General features: G+C 37.2%; 1 protein-coding gene across 3 annotated transcripts in view; it reads left to right on the forward strand.

Moving 5' to 3' along the window:
- The window catches only part of XPO1 (exportin 1), a 48419-nt gene that overhangs the window by 13464 nt on the left and 8782 nt on the right, over nucleotides 1–26173 (forward strand). For all 3 annotated transcript variants that reach the window (XM_045979296.1, XM_045979298.1, XM_045979297.1), the window contains exons 4-17: nucleotides 159–231; nucleotides 16260–16321; nucleotides 16520–16564; nucleotides 17841–18022; nucleotides 19243–19291; nucleotides 19370–19489; nucleotides 20766–20894; nucleotides 21542–21700; nucleotides 22870–23067; nucleotides 23996–24134; nucleotides 24354–24535; nucleotides 24621–24777; nucleotides 24872–25035; nucleotides 25985–26119. In XM_045979296.1, the coding sequence (XP_045835252.1) occupies nucleotides 159–231; nucleotides 16260–16321; nucleotides 16520–16564; nucleotides 17841–18022; nucleotides 19243–19291; nucleotides 19370–19489; nucleotides 20766–20894; nucleotides 21542–21700; nucleotides 22870–23067; nucleotides 23996–24134; nucleotides 24354–24535; nucleotides 24621–24777; nucleotides 24872–25035; nucleotides 25985–26119 (1794 nt within the window). The remainder of the gene's footprint in view (nucleotides 1–158; nucleotides 232–16259; nucleotides 16322–16519; nucleotides 16565–17840; nucleotides 18023–19242; nucleotides 19292–19369; nucleotides 19490–20765; nucleotides 20895–21541; nucleotides 21701–22869; nucleotides 23068–23995; nucleotides 24135–24353; nucleotides 24536–24620; nucleotides 24778–24871; nucleotides 25036–25984; nucleotides 26120–26173) is intronic.

Consider the following 26173-nt stretch of genomic DNA (forward strand, 5'->3'; position numbering starts at 1 on the left):
GGTGAATAGATCCTTGTTTAATATATGTAATTAAACTTGGTAGCATAATGTTTTTGAAACTTTAGATGTAAATGTGTGAATGTCTGTCCATTTGTGAATCCTGAAAGTTGCCAGTATTATAACAATATATTCACATGTTTCTATTCTCCAATTTTCAGTATTATGGACTACAAATTTTGGAAAATGTGATAAAAACAAGGTGGAAGATTCTTCCAAGGAACCAGTGTGAAGGTAGGAAAATGTTTCAAAGAATTGTAAATTCAGAATTGAATTTTTTTTTTGGCATTTTTATTATAGTTGAATATTGGGCAGGGTGGCTGTGGTGTTAAATCTTTGGTAGTTTAATAGTTCTGATGGCGATTACTGCTTTCATCAATTGGCAAGGCAGGTTCTATTTATATTTGGGGGCCGGGGAAGAAAAAGATTACTCTTCGGGGGAGAGGAGACCAGAGGGGTCAAACTGTTCACAGTAAATGCTGTGGTGAAAAAAATACATATCAGCCTGTGGTTAATCAGTACCATTAATGAAGTGAATGAATTTTGAGTATGTGTTCTTATACATGGTTTTAAGTTTGCCAAACGATAACTGATAAGTAGTAAGTATTGTAGCACATTAAATAGTACATAAACTTAACACAGCAAAGGAAAAACAAAGTTTTAAAAATTAAAGATTGGGGGCGCCTGGGTGGCTCAGTGGGTTAAAGCCTCTGCCTTCAGCTCAGGTCATGATCTCAGGGTCCTGGGATCGAGCCCCACATTGGGCTCTCTGCTCAGCAGGGAGCCTGCTTACCCCTTTCTCTCTCTGCCTGCCTCTCTGCCTACTTGTGATCTCTGTCAAATAAATAGATAAAATCTTTTTTAAAAAATCTAAAAATTAAAGATTGGGATGTCTGGGTAGCTCAGTTAAGTGTCCAACTCTTAATCTCCACTCAGGTCTTGATCTTAGGGTTGTGAGTTGAAGCCTCGTGTTGGCGTAGGGCATGGAGCCTACTTAAAATTTAAAAAAAAAGTCACAAAGCTTTACCTTTGGGAATTCTGGGCCTGCTTTAGAAGAAATTAGCTTCTAAATTAGGGAAAGAAGAGAAAAGAAAATGAAGATGTGATGATGCCTGTTAATTGATATTTAACTTTTGTCCTTACACTATCTCAGTAAAGGTAGTCCTAGTTTAAGAAACTTGGAGCAAGCTTAGTCTCTTGAAGTATATTGATACAATTATGTCCAGTTTTCTTATTACTGCCTCTGTCACCTGCATTGTATCACTAACTTGTTTAATCTCTGACAAATACATAAATATAAGCCTGGACTTTATAATGGGGAGTATGCTACTACTGGTGGCCTTTTTTTTTTCTATTATGTCTTCATTCTTTGTTGATCTTTAATAAGTATTTCACTTGTTTCTCATGTCATTTTTATGGTGGGAGAGTGACCTGGATTTACACATCTAGTCTTTTCTCTAGAAAGCTGGTGTCTTTTTAGCATGTTCAGAGGTGAATAAGACAGTTTTTAATGGAGTATCCTTACTGTACCATAAATCACAGGGTAAGAATGACAGTAAGGGGAAGGGGGGTGTGGGGGTATAGTGCCTCCATGAAAGGTTCCTATTTAAATGTGTTACTTGGGGTTGAAACCATTTTAGGTGGATGATGTTGTGTGACCTCGGAAGTTAATGAGTACAGTTGGGCTGTGTGGCCCAAATAGATCTCCATACTCATCACTGCTCTCTAAGAGGGATCTTAGGTGTGGTTCTTGTTCCTCGGCCGCTATTAATTAAGCCCCTCTTCTGTTTCTGTATACCTATACCCTTGTCTCTTACCCCATAGGGATTGTACTAGATGATCCTTCAACATTTTTTTCCAGCTTTAAAATTAAACAATTAGAAATGATACTGGTTTAGGGGCACCTGGGTGGCTCAGTGGGTTAAGCCGCTGCCTTCGGCTCAGGTCATGATCTCAGGGTCCTGGGATCGAGCCCCACATCGGGCTCTCTGCTCAGCGGGGAGCCTGCTTCCTCCTCTCTCTCTCTCTGCCTGCCTCTCTGCCTACTTGTGATCTTTCGCTGTCAAATAAATAAATAAAATCTTTAAAAAAAAAAAAAAAAGAAATGATACTGGTTTATCAAAATCACAGTTCTATTTGTTACTGAAAAAATTAAGTCTCCCTGAGGATTTGGCATTTTTCGTTTTCTATGTGAATGGGAGTAGTATGTTTGGGTTTTTATCCTGAAGTCACAGTAGCTCTCGTATCAAATGTACACATACTCCAGGGTCCATAAGACTGTTTACTTTGAAAAAATCTATCATGTTTGAAAAAAACTGGAGAGAAGAGTGCTGATTATTCTGCCTGACTTAAAAGAGAGTTCTGTTTTATTCATGTGTTCCATTCTGTGTTGGTGAGACACTTCTTTGTTTCTCTGCAAACAGTACAGTTGGCCCCTGAACAGCGAAGGGGTTAGGGGTAACACCACCACCACCTCATGCAGTTGAAAATCCATGTATAACTTTTGACTCCCCAAAACATAACTACTAGTAGCCTACTATTGACTGGATGCCTTGCCAGTAACAAAGTTGAGGAACGCCTATTTTGTAGATAATATATATTACATACTGTATTCGTACGTAACATTTCTAGGTAAAAGAATGTTACTAAGAAAATCGAAGAGAATATACATTTGCAGTACTGTACTATGTATATGTATTTTTTAATGCACGTGTGAGTGGACCCGTCCTTTTCAAGCCCATGTTACCCAAAGATCAGCTGTATCTATAAAGAAGATGTATCAGAATCACCTTTCCCTGGGTTTTTCTCTTCAAGACTAGTAATAAGTACCTGACGTTAACTCTGCGGCTCACATAATGGTTGCCATTATTTGGAGGGAAAAGTGTGATAAAACTTTTAGAATCTTTCACATGCTTATTAGGGGAACGCGTAAGGGGCACCTGGGTGGCTCAGTCCGTTAAGTGTCTGACTCTTGATTTTCGCTCAGGTCTTGATCATCGGTCATGGGACAGAGCACAGCATTGGACTCCACACTCAGTGTGAAGTCTGCTTGTCCCTCTCCCTCTGGCCCTCTCACCCTACATGCATGCTTTACCCCCCCCATAAATAAAATCATTTTTAAAAAAAACATGTAAATCTCCCAGAGAATGTGAACTCCAGATAGACAACAGCAGCTTTCCACAATGCATTTAGTGATTTGTTTTTAAGGTAAAACATCAGAAAATAAATTCAGTGCTTTATTAATTTCTTATTCTATAATTATTTTCAACGTTATCAGTCCTGAGAGGCTTTCCTGTCTTAAGATTTTGTGTCTCACAAAATAAACTTAGATTTTTGAATGTTACTTTTCTTTCATCTTTAAGTAAGTTAAGTGTTAGGAATAAATTTGTATAACCCACATGTATGTATGTGTATGTTTTTGTCCGTAACTTTTATAAATCTTCCGAAACTGTTGTCTCCTTCACAAGTGAATACCTCACTTGTTAGGTATTCCTTGTCCAGCTTAGCATATATTTATTTATCTGGTACATACATTGTGTATCTGCTTTGTACAAAGCACTAGTAGGTATTAAGACTAGGTAAACACATTCCTATATCAAAGTGTTGCAGGTGGGAATATACACATGGATGTAGAGAAAAAGTTAAATTATTAAATACAATGAGTGCCACTCTTACTAAAAGAGGGAAATGATCATCATCAGGTAGCACCCTTTATTTTTTATTTATTTTCTTATTAACATGTAATGTATTATTAGCCCCAGGGGTACAGGTCTGTAAATTGCCATGTTTACACACTTAACAGCACTCACCATAGCAAGGGTTGCGCCCTTTAAACAAGTTTCTTCATGCGGATGGCAGTGCTAGATGTGTTTTAAAGGAAGAATAGGTTTGATTGCACAGAAAGCAAGGCAAAATAACTTGAATTTTTTAAACTGTTTTCAGGTTTTTGTCCGTAAATATATGTTAATTTTCTTTCTTTTTAAGGATAATGGCATTTTCAGTTTAACCCTTTTGTCTAAAGCACTTTGCCAGGAAAATCCCTGACAGTTCTAGATGATGTTACATGTCTCTTGCTATGTTTCCTTGGTGTATATCCTGTTTCACTGGGTCACAAATGAATAAAATTTCAAAAAGAAAATACACAACAGATAATAATTAGCCAAGTAAAAGTTTCAAAAACATGAAATTAGAAGATTTTAATTTTTAAAGCAGGAGATCCAGTTTCATAATAGAACATTTTGACAATTTAGACTTAATACAATTTGGTGTCCCCTCCTCCCCTTTCCCCTATTCCCTAAATACAAGTTTAATGATGTTAGGGATCCAAGAATGATAATTGCTTTTTTTTTTTTTTTTTTTTTTTTTTAAGTTTTTTTTCATTTATTTATTTGAGAAAGAGCAAGCCTGTATAGGATGGGGGAAGGTGGGAAGGGCAGAGGGAAAGGGAGAAGCAGGTTCCCGCAAAGCAGGGAGCCCAAAGCAGTGTTCCATCCCAGGAGCTGATCCAGGAGTGACCTGAGCCCCAGGCAATCACTTAACTGACTGAGCCACCCAGGCAACCCTGTTGATTGCATTGTTATGCTTGGTATATAATTACGCAATGAACAAATTTTTTTTTTTTTTAAGATTTTTTTATTTATTTGACAGAGATCACAAGTAGGCAGAGAGGCAAGCAGAGAGAGAGAGGAGGAAGCAGGCTCCCTGCTGAGCAGAGAGCCTGATGTCGGCCTTGATCCCAGGATCCCGGGATCATGACCTGAGCTGAAGGCAGAGGCTTAACCACTGAGCCACCCAGGTGCTCCCTGAACAAATTATTTTTGTTAGTGTTTCCCCCAATTTACTTCATCCCTCTACCTTAAGGGCCTCATGAGTTCCCAATATTTTTGCTCATACATACATGTAAATTATTTATGTATACATATATGTATATGTATACATAAATAATTATTTATGTATATATATATACATTATGTGTATATAATATCTTCAGAGTTTTGAAGTGAACATTTCCATAGTGAATTATTAGGTCAGAGACTCAATTTTTCACTGAGAAAAAATAGAGAAGTTTTATTTTAACTAAAAAAAAATTTAAGTATAGTTGAAAAAGTATAGCTGACACACAGTGTTTTATTAGTTTCAGGTATACAGTATAACGCCATGCTCATCACAAGTGTAGCTACCATTTGTTACCATACAGTGCTATTATAATATCATTGGCTGTATTTTCTGTGCAGTACTTTTTGTCTCTGTGATTTACTCATTCTGTACTGGAAGCCTATACATTCTAGTCCCCTTCACCCCTTTTGACCATCCCCGTAAACATCTCCCCTCTAGTAGTAACAACTAGTTTTCTCTGTATTTGTCTGTTTCACCTTTGTTTTTGTTTTTTAGATTCCACATAGAAGTGGTATTTTGCCTTTTTCTGCCTAACTTTACTCACTTAGCATTATACCTTCAAGAACTCTTTCTTTTTGTGGCTGGGTACTATGCCAGTGTGTGTATGCGCGCACGCATTCCCCCACATCTTTACCGGTTCATTCATTGATGGTGACACTTAGGTTGTTTCCATGTCTTGGGTATTGTAAACAATACTGCAATAAACATAGGGGTAGGGTACCTGGGTGGCTCAGTCATTAGGCGTCTGCCTTTGGCTTAAGATTATGATTCCAGGGTCCTGGGATCCAGCCCTGCGTTGGGCTCCCTGCTTAGCAGGAAGCCTGCTTCTCCCTCTCCCAGTCCCCCTGCTTCTGTTTCCTCTCTCACTGTCTCTGTCTCTCTCTATCTCTCTCTCTGTCAAGTAAATAAATAAAGTCTTTTTTTAAAAAGTAAGTAAATAAACATAGGGGTCCGCGAATTCATGTTGTCATTTTAAATACCCAGCGGTGAAATAATTGAATCATATGGTAGCTGTATTTGTAATTTTTTGAGGAACTTCCATACTGTTTTCTACAGTGGCTTCACCAGTTGCGTTCCTACCAACAATACACTAGGGTTCCTTTTTTTCCATATCCTCACCAACACTTGTTATTTCGATTCTAGCCATTCTGACAGATGTAAGATGATCTCTCATTGTGGTTTTGGTCTGCATTTCCCTGATGATTTGTGATGTTGAGTATCTTTTTTTTTTAATAGATTTTTTTTTTTTTTTGAGAGAATCTTTTTTTTTTTTTTTTTTTTTTTAGATTTTATTTATTTGACAGAGAGACAGTAAGTAAGCACAACAAGGGGGAATGGCAGGCAGGGGAGAAGCAGCTCCCGCAGAGCAAGGAGCCTGGTGTGGATGTGGGGTAGATGTGGAACTCAATCCCAGGACCCTGGGATCATGACTTGAGCTGAAGGCAGACACTTTAACCAGCTGAGCCACCCAGGTGCCCCATGTTGAGTGTATTTTCATGTGTCTATTGGCCATCTGTATGTCTTCTTTGGAAAATATCTATTCTAAAGTCCCCTGCCCATTTTTTATCAGATTTGGGGGGGTGATGTTGAGTTGTGTAAGTTTTTAATGCATTTTTTATATTAATCCCTTACTGGATGTATCATTTGCAAATGTCTTTTCCCATTCAGTAGCTTGCCTTATTTTGTTTGTTTTTCTTTGCTATGCAGAAGCCTTTTTGTTTTGGTGTAGTCCCAGTGGTTTATTTTTGCTTTTGTTTCTTTTGCCTGAGAAGACATATCTAGAAAATGTTGCTAATGCTAAGGTCTGAGAGATTACCTATATTTTCTTCTAGAAGTTTTACAGATTCAAGTCTCACACTTAGGTTTTCAGTTTATTTTGAGTTTGTCTGATGTAAGAAAGTGGTCCAGCTTCATTCTTCTGCATGTAGCTGTCCAGTGTTCCCATCACCATTTATTGAAGAGATTGTGTATTTTCCCATTGTATATATATTTTTTTAAGATTTTATTTATTTGACAGAGATCACAAGCAAGCAGAGAGGGGGGAAGCAGGCTCTCTGCTGAGCAGAGAGCTCCATCCCAGGTCCCTGGGATCATGACCTGAGCTGAAGGCAGAGCTTTAAAGCACTGAGCCACCCAGGCGCCCCTCCCATTATATATTCTTTCTCTTTTGTCATACATAAATGGACCAAATAAGCATAGGTTTATTTCTGGGCTCTATTCTGTTCCATTGATCTATGCTGAAGGGAAAATTTTAATTATGTGATATAGAATAATTTCTAAATAGGGACTGGTTGCTGGTTACTGAAATGATTAACGATATACCAGGACTGTCAGTGATGTTGATTCTCTGTCTTGGCTGCACATCAGCCTTCATTATCCAGGTAATCCTCCCTTTAAAAAAAAAAAATTTTTTTTAAGATTTTACTTATTCATCTGACAGACAGAGATCACAAGTAGGCAGAGAGGCAGGCAGAGAGAGAGGGAGGGAAGTAAGCTTCCTGCCAAGCAGAGAGCCCGATGCCGGGCTCAATCCCAGGACCCTGGGATCATGACCTGAGCTGAAGGCAGAGGCTTTAACCCACTGAGCCACGCAGGCACACCCCTTTTTAAAAATTTTTGGTTAAAAAATTCAAATGATAAAGGAGGGGGAAGCCCCCTTTGACCCTCCCTGAAAAATTTATCTGTATAAAGGTAGCATTTTATTTTGTTTTTTAAACCAAAAAATGATTTAATCTGTTAAGGTATATGGCTTACAGGTCGTTTCATTTCATGAGCTAGATGAGAACTTGCTGATACTGAAAAGGGGAGCGGTGAATGTATGAGGAGTCCGAGGTGGTAAAATCATAATTGGTCATTTTGGAAGTTTGAGTGCTTAAAGATACTTGGGCAGTTGAAGTTTGAATTACGCATGTCTCTGTTTTAATTTGGAAAGTTGGTAAAACAATCGATTACCCATAAGGTTTTACTTAGTGCCTTGTTAGTATGATCTTGCATAAGATATTTTATTTCTCTGAATCTTGACTGCCTTCCTACCTTACTGGGATATGATAGAAGAGATGATGTTTATAAAGCTTTGTGCACTCCTAAGTGCTAAGTATGAATAAACACAGCATGCATGTTTCCAGTCTTTTTCCACAAAAATATCTTCATTTCGACAAATAATCATGTTTTAGTCTCAGATCACTTTGAAGTTTCTGCAGTAGCTTCCTAACTGGAGTCCTTAATACTTACTTTTGTCTGTACCTTATGTTCACCACAAATGATTTAGCATGGTATTTTTTTGTTCTTTTTTAGACAAGGGGATTTAATGCAAGGGATTGACGGGTTTAGTAAGGCCAGGAGAGGGCCGTTCAGGTAACCTAGATGTTAATAAACACAGGAACCAGCTACTAAGCTTGGGGTTGGGGGAACAAAAGGAAAGATACGATTGCCAGAACCTGGAAGCTGTTTAACTATACAGTTTGATAAATTTTGACTTAAGCATATACCCATGAAGCCAATGTAATCTCTATCTTCACTTTTGTGATTGCTTTCTCTTTTACCCTTCCTCCCTCACCCCCCCTCCTCCTAGTCTTTCTGTCACTCATTTGCTTAGCTAGAGTAGAATGGCTGGATCATAGGGTAGGCGTGTGTTCAGCTGCCAAACTATTTTCTAAAATGGTTGTGTTGTTTCACATTCTTAGTAGCAATATAGTTGACCTATGAACTGTGTGAGGGGTTAGGGGAATTGACCTTGTAATCACAAATCCATGTAAAACTTTTGACTCCCCCCAAATTTAATCATTAATTACTGATGACTGGAAGCCTCACCAGTAATGGTCGATGAACACGTGTTATTGTATGTTAGGTGTCTTTTATACTATATCCTTAAACTAAATTAAGCTAGACAAGAGAAAATGTTCAGAAAATCATAAGGAAATAACATTTACAGTACTGTACTGTGTTTATTAAAAGAAATCCACAAATAAGTGTGCCTGTGTTGTTCAAGGGTCAGCTGTAATCATTAAATCTTTAGTAAAGTAAAGGTGGTTTTGTGATGAAGTATACGTAGCGATATTTATCATTTTAAGTGTATGGTTCAGTGTCAAGTAAGTACGTTCACAGTATCGGACAACCATTATCACTATCTCCAAAATATTTTCATCATCCCAAATTGAAATTGTACCTACTAAATATTAACTCTTGCATTATACTGACTCCCCTGTTAACCACTATTACACACTTTCTGTCTCTATGAATTTGCCTATTCTAAGTAACTCATATGAGTGTGATTTTATTTTATTTTTTTAAGATTTTGTTTATTTGCGTGAGAGACAGAGCAACAGAGAACGTGAGCAGGGAGGAGAGGGAGAAGCAGATCCCCACTGAGCAGGGAGCATGATGCAGGGCGCCATCCTAGGACCCTGGGATCATGACCTGAGCCAAAGGCAGATGCTTAACTGACTGAGCCACCCAGGTGACCCATGCAGGTTCTTTCTTAGAATAGCAATATTTGGTTTTTGTCTGGTTAATCTCACTTAACATATGTTTCCAGGGTTTGTCTATGTTACAATCTTTAACAGTATCTGAATTTCATTATGGTAAATGCCTGGATATTCCGTTGTCACCACATTTTGTTAAATGACTTATCTGTTCGTAGATAATGATGCTATAAATCCTGTATGTGTTTTTTTTTTTTTAAGATTTTTATTTATTTGTCAGAGAGAGACAGAGAGAAAGATCACAAGTAGGCAGAGAGGTAGGCAGAGGGAGAAGCAGGCTCCCTGCCGAGCAAGGAGCCCGATATGGGACTCGATACCAGGACCCTGGGATCATGACCTGAGCTGAAGGCAGCCGCTTAACCAACTGAGCCACTCAGGCGTCCCTGTATGTGGTTTTTATACTTGTTTGGTATCTGAGGCTATAACCCTTTCAGGAGTGATGTGGGGGGGCAGCTAGGTGGCTCAGTTAGTTAAGCATCTGCCAGGGTGCTGGGATCAAGCCCTGTGTTGGGCTCCCTGCAAAGAAGGGAGCCTGCTTTTCCCTCTACCCTGCTGCTTGTGCACACATGCTTTCCCTCTCCCTCTCTCAAATAAAAATCGTTTTTAAAAGAGTGATCAGTGTTCCTACAGCTCATTCCTCTTAAAATTATTAAACATGTAGGTAATAAATTACAGTGTGGTCCTAGCCTATTTGTATGAGTCCTGGTTTAAGCCTGTTTTTGAATTGATTTTAGCTATTTGTCTTTCGTTTTGCTGTTTGTTCTCTCAACTATTTCATTGAATAAGGAGTAGGAACCATGCTCTGGATTCATCTGGACCAGGTATAAAGAGGATAGATAGGTATATTTTAGTGTCTTTTTGTTGATCAGTATTGACAACAGCATTGTTGGTGGTTTAAATGGACAGATACTTTAATAAACACTTGGCGGGGGCGGGGGGGGGGGGGGGAACCTTACCTTCATTAAAATGGCTTTGATGGAGGAATGTACCAAATTTGCATTGTGAGAGGTGAGGGGGTAAACAAATATTTAAAGTTGAATTGGCGGGCCCCCTGGCTGGCTCAGTCAATAGAGCATTTGACACTTGATCTTAGGGTTGTGAGTTTGAAGCCCACAGTGTAGAGATGACTAAAAAATAAAACTTAAGGGGCACCTGGGTGGCTCAGTTGTGTGCCTGCCTTCGGCCCAGGTCATGATGTCAGGGTCTTGCTATCGAGCCCTGCATCCCGCTCCTTGCTCCTGGGGAGTCTCCTTCTCCCTCTCCCAGTCCCCCTACTTGTGTTCCCTCTCTCGCTGTCAAATAAATAAAATCTCTAAAAAACACATCTTTTTTAAAAAGAAATAAAGTAGAATTGGATACTTCTGAGTATTGCGCAGTAGTTGGAACTGGAGTGAACTCGGCTTGGTAGTTTTACTTTCACAATAGTCTGTTAAGACTCTTCATTTTCTTTAATATATGAAAATCAGCTACTGTGAAAGAGGAATCGGAATGGTAACTTTTTTGTTCGACATATTTTATGATTTGTCTAGGAATGCAGTTTTAGTAGGTGGAATCATGTATTTGTTTGAAGTTGTTTTATGGCACTCTATCACTGACCATATAGGATGGTAAGGTACAACTTAACGATTTAAATTTTGAGAAGTAGGGCTTTTGGGACACCTGGGTGGCTCAGTTGGTTAAGTGTGTGACTCTTGATTTCAGCTCCTGTCATGATCTCAGCGTCGTGGGATTGACCCCCATGTGGGGCAATTGGGCTCCACACTCAGCATGGAGTCTGTCTGTCCCTCTCCCTCTTCTCTTCCTCCTTTTATATCTCTAAAATAAATAAAACTTTAATAAAATCTTTCTTTTTTTTTTTTTTTTTTTAATGTAGGACTTTTGCTTCCATGGGAATATGGCCTGTCAGTAAGTTGTAGTTAGTAAGTGGTCATATTTTAAAGGATTTTAGTGAGGGATGCCTTGTGGCTCAGGTGGTTGAATCGGCTCTTGATGTCAGAGTGGTGAGTTCAAACTCCACACTGGGCTCCATGCTAGGGGTGGAGCCTACTTAAAGTGGCGGGAAGCCAGTTATAAAGAGTTTTAGTGAATCCTTTATAAAAGTCAGGTTTGGTAATGCATTTCTTTTACCATTATCATTAAGGACCACTTTTTAAAAGATGTTCCTAGGGGATAAGATTACTAATACGGTTGTGTAAGTAACTTGGAAGATGATGTGTAACTTCTAAGACAGGATGGGATTTGTTTTATTTATTCATTTATTTGGGACTTATTTTAGTTATTTGACACAGAGAGAGAGATCACAAGTAGGCAGGGGAGGGGGAAGCAGGCTCCCTGCTGAGCCAGGGCCAGTGAGGAGGGGAGTCCTGGTCAGGGCACCATCCCATGGCCATGAGCTCATGGCCTGAGCCGAAATCAAGAGTCAGATGCTCAGCCAACTGAGCCACCCGAGTGCCCCATGCTGGTCTCTTTTTTACATAGCACTTTGCAGTAATTTGAAGGTTAATTTAAACTTTTGAGGTGAATTTTTGTTGATTGAGAAGAATAGGATGAGGGGCTATAGATAAAAGATACTGTGGTGCCTGGGTGGCTCAGTTGGAGAGGACTTGGGAAAGAAGTTACAGTACTTAATGAAATAACTTTTGGTTTTTTGTGGGTTTGTGTGTGTGTGTGTGTGTTGTGTTTTTTTTTTTTTAAGATTTTTATTTATTTATTTGACAGAGATCACACGTAGGCAGAGGAGGAAGCAGGCTCCTTGGGAAGCAGAAAGCCAATGTGGGGCTCAATTCCAGGACCCTGGTATCATGACCCAAGCCAAAGGCAGAGGCTTTAATCCACTGAGCTACCCAGGTGCCCCAATGAAATAACCTTTGTACCTAGAAGTAGGAGATTCTAGACGGACACTTTATGTGCAGCCGTACTTGATCAGAAAAGTGTTGTTCCTTGGAGCACTTGGGTGGCTCAGTCAGTTAAGCACCTTTCTTGGGCTCAGTTCAGAGTCCTGGAATCAGCCCGGTATCAAACTTCCTGTTGAGCAGGGAGCCTGCTTCTCCTTTTCCATGCCACTCCCCCTGCTTATGCTTTTCTGTCAAGTAAATAAAATCTTCTGAATAAAGAAAGAAAAGGTGTTCCAATGTTCTGAAGGGATTGAAATATGATCATTGTAGAGTGACATGAAATTAAGATTCTATTGTCTATGGGAAACTTCCAGTTTTGGGTGGGTTTTTTTTTTTTTCCCACTTTTTCTGTTTTCATCTTTTACCCTTTGCTCCACCTACAGGTGAACTTCAGAAGCCTCTGAAAAGAGGGAGGAGATACTTAATTGGTTTAATTGGTAACAGAAGAGTTGAAGGATTTGTTTGATCCTATTTTCCTGTTCTCTGAGGCTGAAAAAAGCCTCCAAATATATATATTCCAACTAGAGGCAGCAATAGTAGTTTTAGACATTTTCCTCATTTCCTTATTACAGATGAGAAGAAAAGTATTAGATCTCTCATTGTATGGTATTGTCACTCATTTAATCTGAGAAGGCAATATTTTTGTTCCTGTTTTAGGCTGTGTGTTTTCTGTGTTAAGAGGTTTTAGAGGGATGCCTGTTATTGTCTAGTTTTTAGAGTGCCATTTCCTCAATTTTTTACAGAGGCCTTAGTGATAGTAATTTATGTGTAAAGAACAGAAGGGCTAGCAATAGTAGAGTTATGTTTTGGTTAAATCTTCTGGATATTGAGAACATGTGGGATTGTTTTGTGGGTTACCCTAAATAATTGGTATATAATTTAGCTTGTCTTTTAAAATTGATGCATGGTTGTCAGAAGCACTCTTTTTAAAATAAATTTGATCTCCTGAGTGTTTCCCCTTTTTTACTGCCTTATTCAAACCAGACCTGATTGTGTGTCCACAAAGGCTCTTTTGTTATTTTGAAATAATTTTAGACTGTAAAATACTGCCCCAAAAATACAGAACGCACCTAACACTTTCTACCTTTTTAATATTAACAACTTCTATAACCGTAATAAAATTATCAAAGCCATAAAATGAACATTGGCCAATACCGTTAACTGTGGGCATTCAGATTTCAGAAGTTTTCTCTCTAATACCCTTTTTCTGTTCTAAGTTTAGTTAGTTGGTTAGTTAGTTGGACTTTTTAGTCTCCTAATCTGTGATAGGTCTTTGATACTTTGATGAGTTCTGGTCATTTTGTAAAGTGTATTTCAATTTAGGTTTGTCTGGTTTCTCATGATTAGGCTGAGGATCCATGGTTTTTGGCAAGATACCACAATGATGTGGTATCCTCAGTCCACCAAGACATAGGGCACAAGATCAGTACATTTAATTACTTATTTGTTATTAATGTTTACTAGTGGGTTATGGTGGTTCCTGCTTTTTTACTAATAATAAAACTATGGGGTTTTGTTTTGTTTCCCCTCAAATGATCTTGGAGAGGTAATTTGAGACTACACTCTTGTCTGTTTTCTTCGGAAAGGATTGCCCATTCTTTTTAGCGTTCTTCGGTGGGTCTTGTTTGCAACATCTAGTATTGTGGACTTTGCTTGTAGAACTAACTTTTAAAAATGTAAATGACATAGTTTACTTTAGATGGTATGTAACAGTTATATTTTGGCACCTGGCCTTTTTTAGTGTCTCTTAAACTATGAATATTGATACCACTTGACACTACATTTTCAGTTGATAAATAACCCTTATTGTGTGATGTTACTGTGCTAATAAAGTTTTTCCACACTAAGGAAATTATTTTCATAATTAGTGTTTTTAAAAAGTGTTCAGTTGTTAACTGGAATATGAAAGCAAATGGGCAGTTTTGCCATAATTAATACATACCACTTGAAACGCAAACGAATAAGAATAAATATAATACTTCAGCCCATGAAGATTATTAAGGTAGCTTTACAATCAAATCAGTATTTTATTGCCTTCATGTTGGCTATATTTCCTGTTCATTATTATAGGTACATTACTTAGCAAATCCCTTCTCCATGAAAGCTTGAGCCCAGAGTTCCAGATTTGTTGGATAAGGCTTGGAAAACATAGTTCCAGAAAGTCTTAACTGTATTTCCAGAGGTTGGATAGCTCTGAAAGAAGATCTTCATAGATCATTTGGTAGCAAAGCCTAAATTAAACAAATGTGAGAGTAGTCTTTGTGGTAGGAAGTATAATTTGTTTATTTAGGGATCCTATTTCTCAAATCCTTTGGGCATGTTAATGTAGGTGTACTGTATAACTTCAAAACTTAAGGGGACCATGGTGCCTGGGTGGCTCAGTTGGTTAAGCACCGGGTTCTTACTATAAAAGATTTACTCGTTTATGAGAGAAAGCGCCCCTGTACTCACACATGAGTGGAAGGGGGAAAGGGAGAGAGAATCTCAGACAGACTTCTGCTCTGAGCCTGGAGCTTCACTCGGGCATGGAGCTTGCTTAAGATCTCCCTCCAGGTGACCTGGGTGGCTCAGTCATTAAGTGTCTGCTTTTGACTCAGGTCAGGATCCTGGGGCTCTGGGATCTAGTTCCTGCACGGGGCTCCTTGCTCCATGAGGAGCCTGCTGCTCCCTCTGCTTGTGCTTGCTCTCTGTGTCTCTCTCTCTCTCTCTCTCTGACAAATAAACTCTCCTGGTGCACACCCGAGGCCTCTGACTCCCCATCCCTGTGTTAAATAAGTTAAGAGTAAGTTGTACTATTAAGATATCTTTTAAGTAGGGGCGCCTGGGTGGCTCAGTGGGTTAAAGCCTCTGCCTTCAGCTCAGGTCATGATCTCATGGTCCTGAGATTGGGCCCCGCATCGGGCTCTCTGCTCAGCGGGGAGGCTACTTCCTCTCTCTCTGCCTGCCTCTCTGCCTACTTGTGATCTCTGTCTGTCAAATAAATAAATAAAATCTTTTTTAAAAAAAAGATACCTTTTAAGTAAATAACATTAGAAATCAAACTTTCTCCTTAACTGTTACTGTATGTTGTAGTGGGGGGCAAGTTAAAGTCCTGTTTCCAGGATTACTTTAATGTTATAATTACATTGGAAAAGGATAATAGTATCTGATCTTGATTTAGAGATATTTTACATAAACTTCTTATTTATAATGTTTATTACAAAATTACTTCTTCACGGGTTTGTAGTTATGACCCATAAAAATAAGTTTGTGTGTATTGAGCTAAATGAACAACATAGTAATCCCTTGCGATATGTTTTTATTTTAAAAATAACATGTTGGTGCACTTAACTAGTATAGCATTGAAGAACATCTTAGAAGATAATTTGTAATTGTTAAACCTGTATTTTGTAAAGCTGACAAAAATTAATATTTAGGGGCACTTGGGTGGTTCAGTCGTAAAGCGTTCGCTTTCAGCTCAGGCCATGGGAACAAGTCTTGCATCAGGCTCCCTGCTCCAAGGGAGGCCTGCTTCTCCCTTTCCCACTGCCCCTGCTTGTGTCCTCTCTTGCTCACTCTCTCATGCAAGCACACGCGCGCCTGCACTCAACTCTCTCTGTCAAATAAATCTTTTTCTTAAAAAAAATTAAAGTTTAGGGCGCCTGGGTGGCTCAGTGGCTTAAGCCACTGCCTTCGGCTCAGGTCATGATCTCAGGGTCCTGGGATCAAGTCCCGCATCAAGCTCTCTGCCTCCCTCCCTCTCTCTCTCTCTGCCTGCCTCTCTGTCTACTTGTGATCTCTCTCTGTCAAATAAGTAAAATCTTTAATAAAAAAAAAAAATTAAAGAAGTAGTACACGAAAATGATTGACATCATTCAAAAATTGCCAGTATTGCTGATGGGACTGGGATTTATTATTTTGACTTTACTTTCAGCATTCCCCTCCCCCATTTTTTTCCTTACTGAAGATTTATTGGCATGCTATAAAAGTGTTGAATAATTTTTTTTAATAGGAATTAAAAAATACGTTGTTGGCCTCATTATCAAGACGTCATCTGACCCAACTTGTGTAGAGGTAAGACCACTTTTGGAAATAAGTGTGAGATTGTAAAATAATTTAAATATTGAATCTTCAACTTAAATCTACTTTGTCATACAAGCATACATATAATCATTTATAGTAGATGTGTAATTTTTCTCAGAGTTCTTTGCTTATATTCTTATTAAACCTGATTTAGAATTTGCTTTAATCTAAACTTTTTTCTTCTCTTAGAAGGAAAAGGTGTATATTGGGAAATTAAATATGATTCTTGTTCAGGTAAGCTTTTACTTGATTCATTGTTCTCTTTAAAAGAATTAAATGCTTCAGTTAGGCTGCTTACTGGAACAAAATAGTCAAATCTTGATCAAATAACTAGACTAACATCTTGCAGTAATAATAGCTTTTACAGTAACTGTAATAGTTAAGCTACTATTTAACACTTGAAATTGTAAATTTCCTATGGTAGGAAACCTGAGATGTTGTAAACCTATCACTTTCGTGGCTCCAGTATGGATCAGACATGTTAACAGTTTTCTTATTTGCCCTTGACTGTGCCTACTTCCTTTGCATGTCATCTACATTTTAATTCATAGATCATTCCTTTGAATTCAGCATTCCTTAAATTGATTTCTATACCTAAGTCTGTTTTTCAGACTTTTCTAGTCTCAGCTTCAAAATTTTATGTTTACATACTTTTTATAGTATGACAAAAAATTGTCCTGTGAATATTACTAATTGGTATGTGAGAAAAAAATAGATTCTTCTATTTAATAAGTTATGAAAACATTGGGTTTTCACTAAGTTACACTGGCTTTTATACTGAGGACATCTGTTGTTTGCCTATTTTGAGGAAGAGGGAAGAGTACAAAGAAATTAGTTACCTCTTATTAACGTGTACAGTTAGGGAATAATCTGGTTAGAAAAATCCCTGGTATACAAAATACATAGTGCAGACTTGAAAGTCTAATACAGTCTATTAGATAAATTTTGGTCAAAGATGATTCCATCTCCCACTGTAATGCTGTGTCTGTCAAATTTATACAAACAAATGCTGCTATATTTCAGGACTGATACCACCCAAAGAAAATTCCTCTCCCTGTGCATCACCTTTTGTTGCTTAGAGTTTTATCTTGAGTCTACTGAGCATAATTTAAGCATTTGTATCTAGCTAATATTGATATGCATGCATACTAGTACGGCCTAGACCAAGGTGCATGGCTGTCTTAGATTTTGCGACTGTTGATCTCTGGTGTGAATTCAAGACCCACTTTAGGTCTAGAGATTACTTAAAATATTTAATAAAAAAAGAAAAAAAAAAAAACAGACTAGTTCGATTAGCTGGGATAACTGACAGGAGTCCTGGGCATTTGAGGCCAAAATCTTTGTGTTACACGTTACCTAGTTTATTCTGTAGAGGATGGCACATTTCCTCTCTTAAGGGGGAGAAAATGAAAAATGGGTGTTAATTGCTCCTGCTTTTAGTATCACACAATTTTCTTGAAGTTTGCTTTGCCCTTGAGAAGTAAAATTAACTTTTCTTATTTTATTTTAGATACTAAAACAAGAATGGCCAAAACACTGGCCAACTTTTATCAGTGACATTGTTGGAGCAAGTAGAACCAGTGAAAGTCTCTGTCAGAATAATATGGTGATTCTCAAACTCTTGAGTGAAGAAGTATTTGATTTCTCTAGTGGACAGATAACTCAAGTGAAAGCTAAGCATTTAAAAGACAGGCAAGTAATTATTTCGCTTTAGAATTTTTAAGTTATTTAAAGAAACTAAACTTGGAGGTTGATTATAATTTTTTGATAAACTGATTGTTAATATGTTAAATTACTTTTGTTTTTTGGTACAGATTTAAATCTGGAAGCTTGAAGAGTATGTGTGGTTAATAAGACAGGATGTTATACTTCATTGTCACAGCAGAATAACTTTATACATCTTAGGCAAAAGGAATATAGGTTAGGAGTTCCCAGAAACTGTTTGGATCTGTTTTTATATGGTGACTACTTAAATAAAAATGAAGGAATTGACTTGGGTCCAAATGTCAACTGAATTGTTACCAGTCCTGTGTCTTGGAAATGTGCCACTCTATTTTCTTTCACTTAGTAATAAAAATTTGTTCTGGTCATTAGGGCACAGAAGTATTTCACCTTTATATATTCTGACTGACTTCAGAATTTACAGTTTTGCCTCTGTTTTGATACATAAGCACATTGTAGGATTTAGGATATATATATATATAAAATATATATAAAATAATGCTTCTCTTACTCTTAGTTTGGAGAGTTTTGTTCCAACTATCTTGATTTTTAAAGGACCAGATTGATTGAAGTCACTTGACTGGCTCAGTTAGTGGAGTAAGTGACTCTTGATCTTGGGGTCATGAGTTCATCCCCACTTTGTGGGTGGAGAGTACTTTTTAAAAAATTAATTTTTAAAAAATAATTGATTAAATTTCAGGTTAGAGGGGCGCCTGGGTGGCTCAGTGGATTAAGCCGCTGCCTTCGGCTCAGGTCATGATCTCAGGGTCCTGGGATCGAGCCCCACATCGGGCTCTCTGCTCCGTGGGGAGCCTGCTTCCTCCTCTCTCTCTGCCTGCCTCTCTGCCTACTTGTGACCTCTCTCTCTGTCAAATAAATAAATAAAATCTTTAAAAAAAAAAAAATAATAAATAAATAAATAAATTTCAGGTTAGAGTAAGGATGACAGAAACCTCAAAATGAAATTAATATGCTCTTTATAGCATTTTTTATGGGTAAACTTTGAAAGAATGATACTATTCCACATAGCTTTAGCAACTTTGTAGCTTTTGATGAAGTTACTGATATTTGTGTTTAAAAAGAGACTCTAGTTTTTAATGACTAAATTTGTGAAATTTTTTGTAATTTTGTTAGTATGTAAATCACAGTATTTCTGTGTGTCTTCTAAACTGGTCACTTTTTTTTTATAGCATGTGCAATGAATTCTCACAAATTTTTCAGCTGTGTCAGTTTGTGATGGTAAGTGCTTTTGATTTCATTTTTTTTTTAAGTGATAATTATAGGAGGAGAATTATTTACAGGTGTGTTTTGTTACAGGAAAATTCCCAAAATGCTCCACTTGTACATGCAACTTTGGAAACATTGCTCAGATTTCTTAATTGGATTCCACTGGGATATATTTTTGAGACCAAGTTAATCAGCACATTAATTTATAAGGTATAGTGAATACATCTTAGTTCTTATTACTGGATATATTACTCATAATGTATATATTACTCATTTATAATGCCCTTTGCTATAGAAAACCATTACACATTTGTAGGTATAACCAGTGTTGTTTCTAAGAAACTGCTCAGAAGAGCTTTTCTTTGGTTTCAGCTAATAGTTCCTTGGAATGGTGTCAAAAATCTCAGGAATTCATGTGAACTGTTAAGGGATTTGATTTTAAGAATGTTTCTATAGCCTCTGCCTTCGGCCCAGGTCATGATCCCAGGGTCCTTGGATCAAGCCCGGCATCAGGCTCTCTGCTCAGCAGGGAGCCTGCTTCCCTTCCTCTCTCTGCCTGCCTCTTTGCCTACTTGTGATCTCTGTCTGTCAAATAAAAAAAATAAAATAAAGGATGTTTCTATAAAGTAGAAGGCCTCAGGATTTCCCCCCCACACACACTTTTTTTTAGCAGTAGGGTATAATATTTACATGGAATGGAGCCTTAATTAATTGCTCATCAGAGACGACCAATTACCAATTGGTTATATTATCTTTCCAGATGCCTTCTTGGCAGATAGAAGGAATAAATTTGTATGCTTAATTGAGACCTTATTATAACTTAACATTTGAGATTTTGTACTTCAGGGCTTGATGGGGTAATACTCTGTTCTAATATGTGAATACGATATTAGAGATATTTTATTGGTAGACAGTTTATAAAACTGTTTGCTATTGTCAGTGGTACTGCAAAGGAAGCGTTAAATAGTACAACTTTTACACATGTGAGTGTCAGGCCAATGGGCATATCCATTTTCTTAAGGTTTTTGATGCTTATCCAAATTGCCATATACTAAAGGTATGCCATTTTTATACCTTCTCAGCAGTAGAAAATGAAAGAGCCAGTTTTACCATGTTAACGTTTTGCCCATCTACTAAAAGGCTAAGTAATTATAAATCTTGGGTCTTTTTTTTAGACCACACAGAAAACATGATATTCTTAAAAGTCATGTAATGGTTCCTGGGAAAGTTACTAAGTGACTTTGTGTTTAGTTGTTTGAAGACACATCAGAAGAAGCAACATAGTTTGCTCCCACAGCATTTACTGTCTGTTGGGTGGATAATGAAATTTTCTCAAAATCTTAACATGCAAAACAAAATACCCATCCATTTATCTGGTGTTTTCCCTTATACTCCCTGTTGTTAAAACCTTTATTTTTCTTAATTTGTCAAGTAAAGTATAACATGTCATTTAATTTTATGCTTGCTTTTTTAAATTTTAAAATAGTTCCTGAATGTTCCAATGTTTCGAAATGTCTCTCTGAAGTGCCTCACTGAGATTGCTGGTGTAAGTGTAAGCCAGTATGAGGAACAATTTGTAACGCTATTTACACTGACAATGATGCAGCTAAAACAGGTAATACAACACTCTTAACAACTGACTAAACAATTTTAGTGCCTTAGAAAAAGTTGGGTGGGAGTTGAACCGTTTGGTACAACTAATTATAATAGATCAGCTACAGTGTAATTGTATACTTACTACATAAAATAAGAACAGGTAGAAATTTTAGTGAACATTTTGAAAATTCCTTGAAATAAAGATTCTGGGAGTGTTGTAATTTATTTACATGGAATTTAGAAGCTTGGAAACCTGGTTTTAATATTAGCTCTGCTTCTGACTTTGCCTCCGAAATGAGATTGTTCATTTATAATGCTGATTAGATATAGATGAAATTATTTAGAATGTTAACCATAATACTGCATTACTGTAGGTAATTCCAGTGAATTAATTGAATATTTTTGTTTTTAATGATACAAAGGAAAAGTCTGGTACAGGGAAAAATTGAGAAGATAAAGTGTGGAACTCTTACTATTTGTAACATTTTAAAAAATCAAAAGCTAGAATACAAAAATACTATAAGCAGACCAAGGATTTCTATCAAAGAATAATCTAAGTCTGTGGTTTATAATATTAGTAACGAGATAATGAAATCTTAGTATTTGAAGGTAGTATCTTTTATTGGTTTTAGAATGCAGACTAATGGTCTATATTTAAACTTGTAGATGCTTCCTTTAAATACCAATATTCGACTTGCATACTCAAATGGAAAAGATGATGAACAGAACTTTATTCAAAATCTCAGTTTGTTTCTCTGCACCTTTCTTAAGGAACATGGTCAACTTATAGAGAAAAGGTTAAATCTCAGGGAAACACTCATGGAGGTAGGCTTTGTGGATCCTTTGGCTTCTGAAATTCTTTTGTATAATGAAAGCTCTTTCAAAAATGCCTTTATTCTAAAATGTCTACTTTTTTTTAAATGTATGTATCTTTGGGGCACCTGGGTGGTTCAGCCTAGCTTAGTCCTTTAAATGTCTGCGTTAGGCTCCTGTTGTGGTCCAGGATTGGTCAGGCTCAGCAGGGAATCCACTTCTCCCTCTGCCCCCCCCCCCAACTCGTTTGCACTCATGCACTCTGAAATAAATAAAATCTTTTAAAAAAATTTTTAAGTGTACCTTTGACATACCTTCTACCTATTGTCAGTGCATAAAAATAGGTGAATTCTGAATTACAAGCTGAATTTGTTGATTATGTGTTCTGCATAATGTCAGATCAATAGTTAATCATCAAAATTAAATTCCTAAAGGGTATTCAGACATTTCTAAGATGAAAAGTGTAAAGATGCTATTTGAAAATTGAGGTATAATGCATGAGACATAAAACTCTACCTGGAAGTGTACAATCTCAGTGACATTCACAGTATTGTCAGCTGTCCTCTCTTCTAAAATATTTTCATTCATCTATACAAAACAATGTACCCATTAAAATAGTCCATTATTCTGCTCTCTCCCAGCCTCTAGCCAACCACTAGTTTACTGTCTATGGATTTTATCTGTTTTGAACCTTTCATATAGTTGACTCCTAGTGTATGGTCTTTCGTAATTAGCGTCTTTCACTTAGCATGTTTACAGAGTTCATTCATGTTGCAGCATGTACCATTATTTCATCTCTTCATATAGCTGAATAATGGTCCATTGTATGGTTATATAATACTTTGTATAACAAATCCTGAGTTGATGAACATTTGGATGGTTTACACCTTTTGAATATTAGTACCAAGTGTCCTTTAGTGTCCATGTCTTTTTAGGGAACTTACTTAACATACATACTGGCCAACAACTACATAAAGTTTTAAAGTTCTAAAGTTCTAGGACTATGACTCTGAAGAAAGCACAGTTTGCTCTTTGGGAATCTCTAGTCTTAGATAAATAATGAAACCTCAGAGTTGTGTAAAATGAAACGTGAATTTTTATTCTAAGTAACAAGTGGAAGGCAATTTGTGGTAGGATGAAAATTTCTAAGGATTATTTAAAACTGTTGGTCATCTTTGTAGGCCCTTCATTACATGTTGTTGGTATCAGAAGTGGAGGAAACTGAAATCTTTAAGATTTGTCTTGAGTACTGGAATCATTTGGCAGCTGAACTCTATAGAGAGAGCCCATTCTCTACATCTGCTTCTCCATTGCTATCTGGAAGTCAACATTTTGATGTTCCTCCCAGGAGACAGCTGTATTTGCCCGTATTATCCAAGGTAATAATAAAGTAGTTGGTTGAGTGCTCTGCCTGTTCCTTGCTGTGATTTTGAAGACTAAATGAAAGTAATGGGTTTTATTTTTATTTTATTTAGGCTTTTACAATATGTCCAAATAAAAGAGCTATAAAAAGAACCCAGTAACTTCTCCATTTATGTTCAAAGCTAAGAGATTGAAAAGGATTAGTTTAAGAACTATAGTTTTCAGGACACCTGGGTGGCTCAGTCGGTTAAGCATCTACCTTCAACTCAGGTCCTGGGGTCCTGGAATTGAGTACTGCATCAGTCTTGCATTGGGCTCCTTGCTTGGCAGGGGAGTCTGCTTCTCCTGCCTGCCACTCCTCCTGCTTGTGCACGCTCACTCACTCTCTCTCACAAATAAAATCTTAAAAAAAGAACTGCAGTTCTCCAAAGTGTGTCCATAGAAGTAGACTGCATCAGCACTACCAATAAGTTTGTTAGAAATACAAATCACCTACCAATCTACTGAATCAGTTGCTCTCTGGATGAGACACAGAAAACTTAATAGTATATGTTTATTCAAGATAATTAACATTTGAAAACCATTGTTGTAGAATTACTTCAAGAAATTTTTTATTTATTTGAGAGAGAAAGTGAGCACAAGCATTGGGGAGGGGTAGAGTAAGAGAGGGAGAGACTCTCTGCTGAGCAGGGAGCTTGATGCAGGCTCATCAATCCCAGGACCGTAGAATTAGGACATGAGTTGAAGGCAGATGCTTATTAACAGAGTGAGCCACCCACAGGCACCCCTAGAATTACATTTTTTAAATGTTCATATTCTTTTCTATTGTGGGAACAGTTTCGGGAGTATGTTGGTCTAAAGTGTGAAGTGCTTAAACTTTTTACTTACATTTGATGTGGCTGATTGCAAAAATGTAATAGGTTTTTCTTGTTTATTGTTGAGTAGGTCCGTTTGTTGATGGTTAGTCGTATGGCTAAACCAGAGGAAGTATTGGTTGTAGAAAATGATCAGGGAGAAGTTGTAAGAGAATTCATGAAGGATACAGATTCCATTAATTTGTATAAGAATATGAGAGAAACTTTAGGTGAGTGAATAAATACTGCCAATTCAATCTTTATCTTTTTATAATTCTCTTCTGGGGTGGAAATACTTTTTTTTTTTAAATACTATTTAAAGCAATGCGTTATACTTGTCTGAATCTGTTAGTAACCACCTTTATTGATGTGCTATTATTTCTTACTAAATATTTTTGATTGTAGAGTTTTGCATTTGAACCTTTGGAACCTTTTCCCTTCCTTTGTAGTTTATCTTACTCATCTGGATTATGTAGATACAGAAAGAATAATGACTGAGAAACTTCACAATCAAGTGAATGGTACAGAGTGGTCATGGAAAAATTTGAATACATTGTGTTGGGCAATCGGCTCCATTAGTGGAGCAATGCATGAAGAGGATGAAAAACGCTTTCTTGTTACTGTTATAAAGGTATGCAAGTGATACATATGAACTGGAACTATTAGGTAACTATATTGTATTAATATAAATGACTGAAATTGGTCTTATTTTACAGGATCTATTAGGATTATGTGAACAGAAAAGAGGCAAAGATAATAAAGCTATTATTGCATCAAATATCATGTACATAGTAGGTCAATATCCAAGGTTTTTAAGAGCTCACTGGAAGTTTTTGAAGACTGTAGTTAACAAGTTGTTTGAATTCATGCATGGTAAATCTTCTTTAATATATATTATTTAGCTATTTCTTGAACAAAACAAAAATTTTTCTTGAAAATTTTTTGAAAAATGTTTTTGTTTCATTAGAGACCCATGACGGAGTCCAAGACATGGCTTGTGATACTTTCATTAAAATAGCTCAGAAATGCCGCAGGCATTTTGTTCAGGTTCAGGTTGGAGAAGTAATGCCATTTATTGATGAAATTTTGAATAATATCAACACTATAATTTGTGATCTTCAGCCTCAACAGGTATGTAGAACACTAAGCCTTTTCTTAGAAGAGTAGTAGGGGTGCCTGGGTGGCTCAGTCATTAGGCATCTGCCTTTGGCTCAGGTCATGATCCTAGTCCTGTGATCAAGCCCCACATCGGGCTCCCTGCTCAACAGAGAGTCTGCTTCTCCCTCTTCCATTCCCCCTACTTGTGTTCTGTCTCTTGCAGTTTCTATCAAATAAATAAGTAAAATCTTTAAAAAAAAAAAAAAAAAAAAAGAAAGAAAGAAAAAGAAAGTGAACAGTATTGGGGCTCCTGAGTGGCTCAGTCCCTTGAGCATCCAACTCTTCATTTTGGCCCTGGTCCTGCTGTCTGGGTGATGAGATAGAGCTCGCACTGGGCATGGAGCCTGCTTAAGATTCTCTCTCCCTCTACTCCCAAAAAATGCGGTTACTTTTTTTTTTCTTTTTTTTAAGGTTTATTTGACAGAGCATACATGGGGTTGGGAGGGCTTGAGCTCAGGACTGTGAGACCATGACCCAGCTGAAAACAAGAATCCTATGCTTTAACTGAGCCACCCAGGTATCCCGTGACTACTATTTTACTCAGAATTTATAAATAGCAGTAGAGAGAGTGCCACCATTGGACTTAGTTCACATGTATGTGGCTAAATTTTTTTTTTATTCCACTATAGTTAACATACAGTTTTAGTTTTCGTGTATAATACAGGGAGTCAACAGTTCACACATCACCTAGTGCACTCCTTAATCCTCATCACCTATTTTACCCCCACCCCCACCCACCTCTCTGCTGAAGTGGTTAAATTTTCATAGTGGAGCAAAAATATAGGCAAAAGTTTGTCAGGCTATTTTCCTGCCTAATGTAAATTATTTCTCAGACTCAAAAAATAGGTTCTAATACATACGTGAATTGCTTATGTGTAGTTTTCCTTATGCATAAAAGTGAAGCATCTGCCTTTTTACATAGGTCCATACATTTTATGAAGCTGTTGGGTACATGATTGGTGCACAGACAGACCAAACAGTACAAGAACATTTGATAGAAAAATATATGCTACTCCCTAATCAGGTTTGGGATAGCATAATCCAGCAGGCAACCAAAGTAAGTTTTACTCTTCTTTTCTCAAAGTCCTAATGGAATTCAAGAAGACAATGT

The sequence above is a fragment of the Meles meles genome, chromosome 15 (assembly GCF_922984935.1).
Source record: "Meles meles chromosome 15, mMelMel3.1 paternal haplotype, whole genome shotgun sequence".
Classification (NCBI taxonomy): domain Eukaryota; kingdom Metazoa; phylum Chordata; class Mammalia; order Carnivora; family Mustelidae; genus Meles; species Meles meles.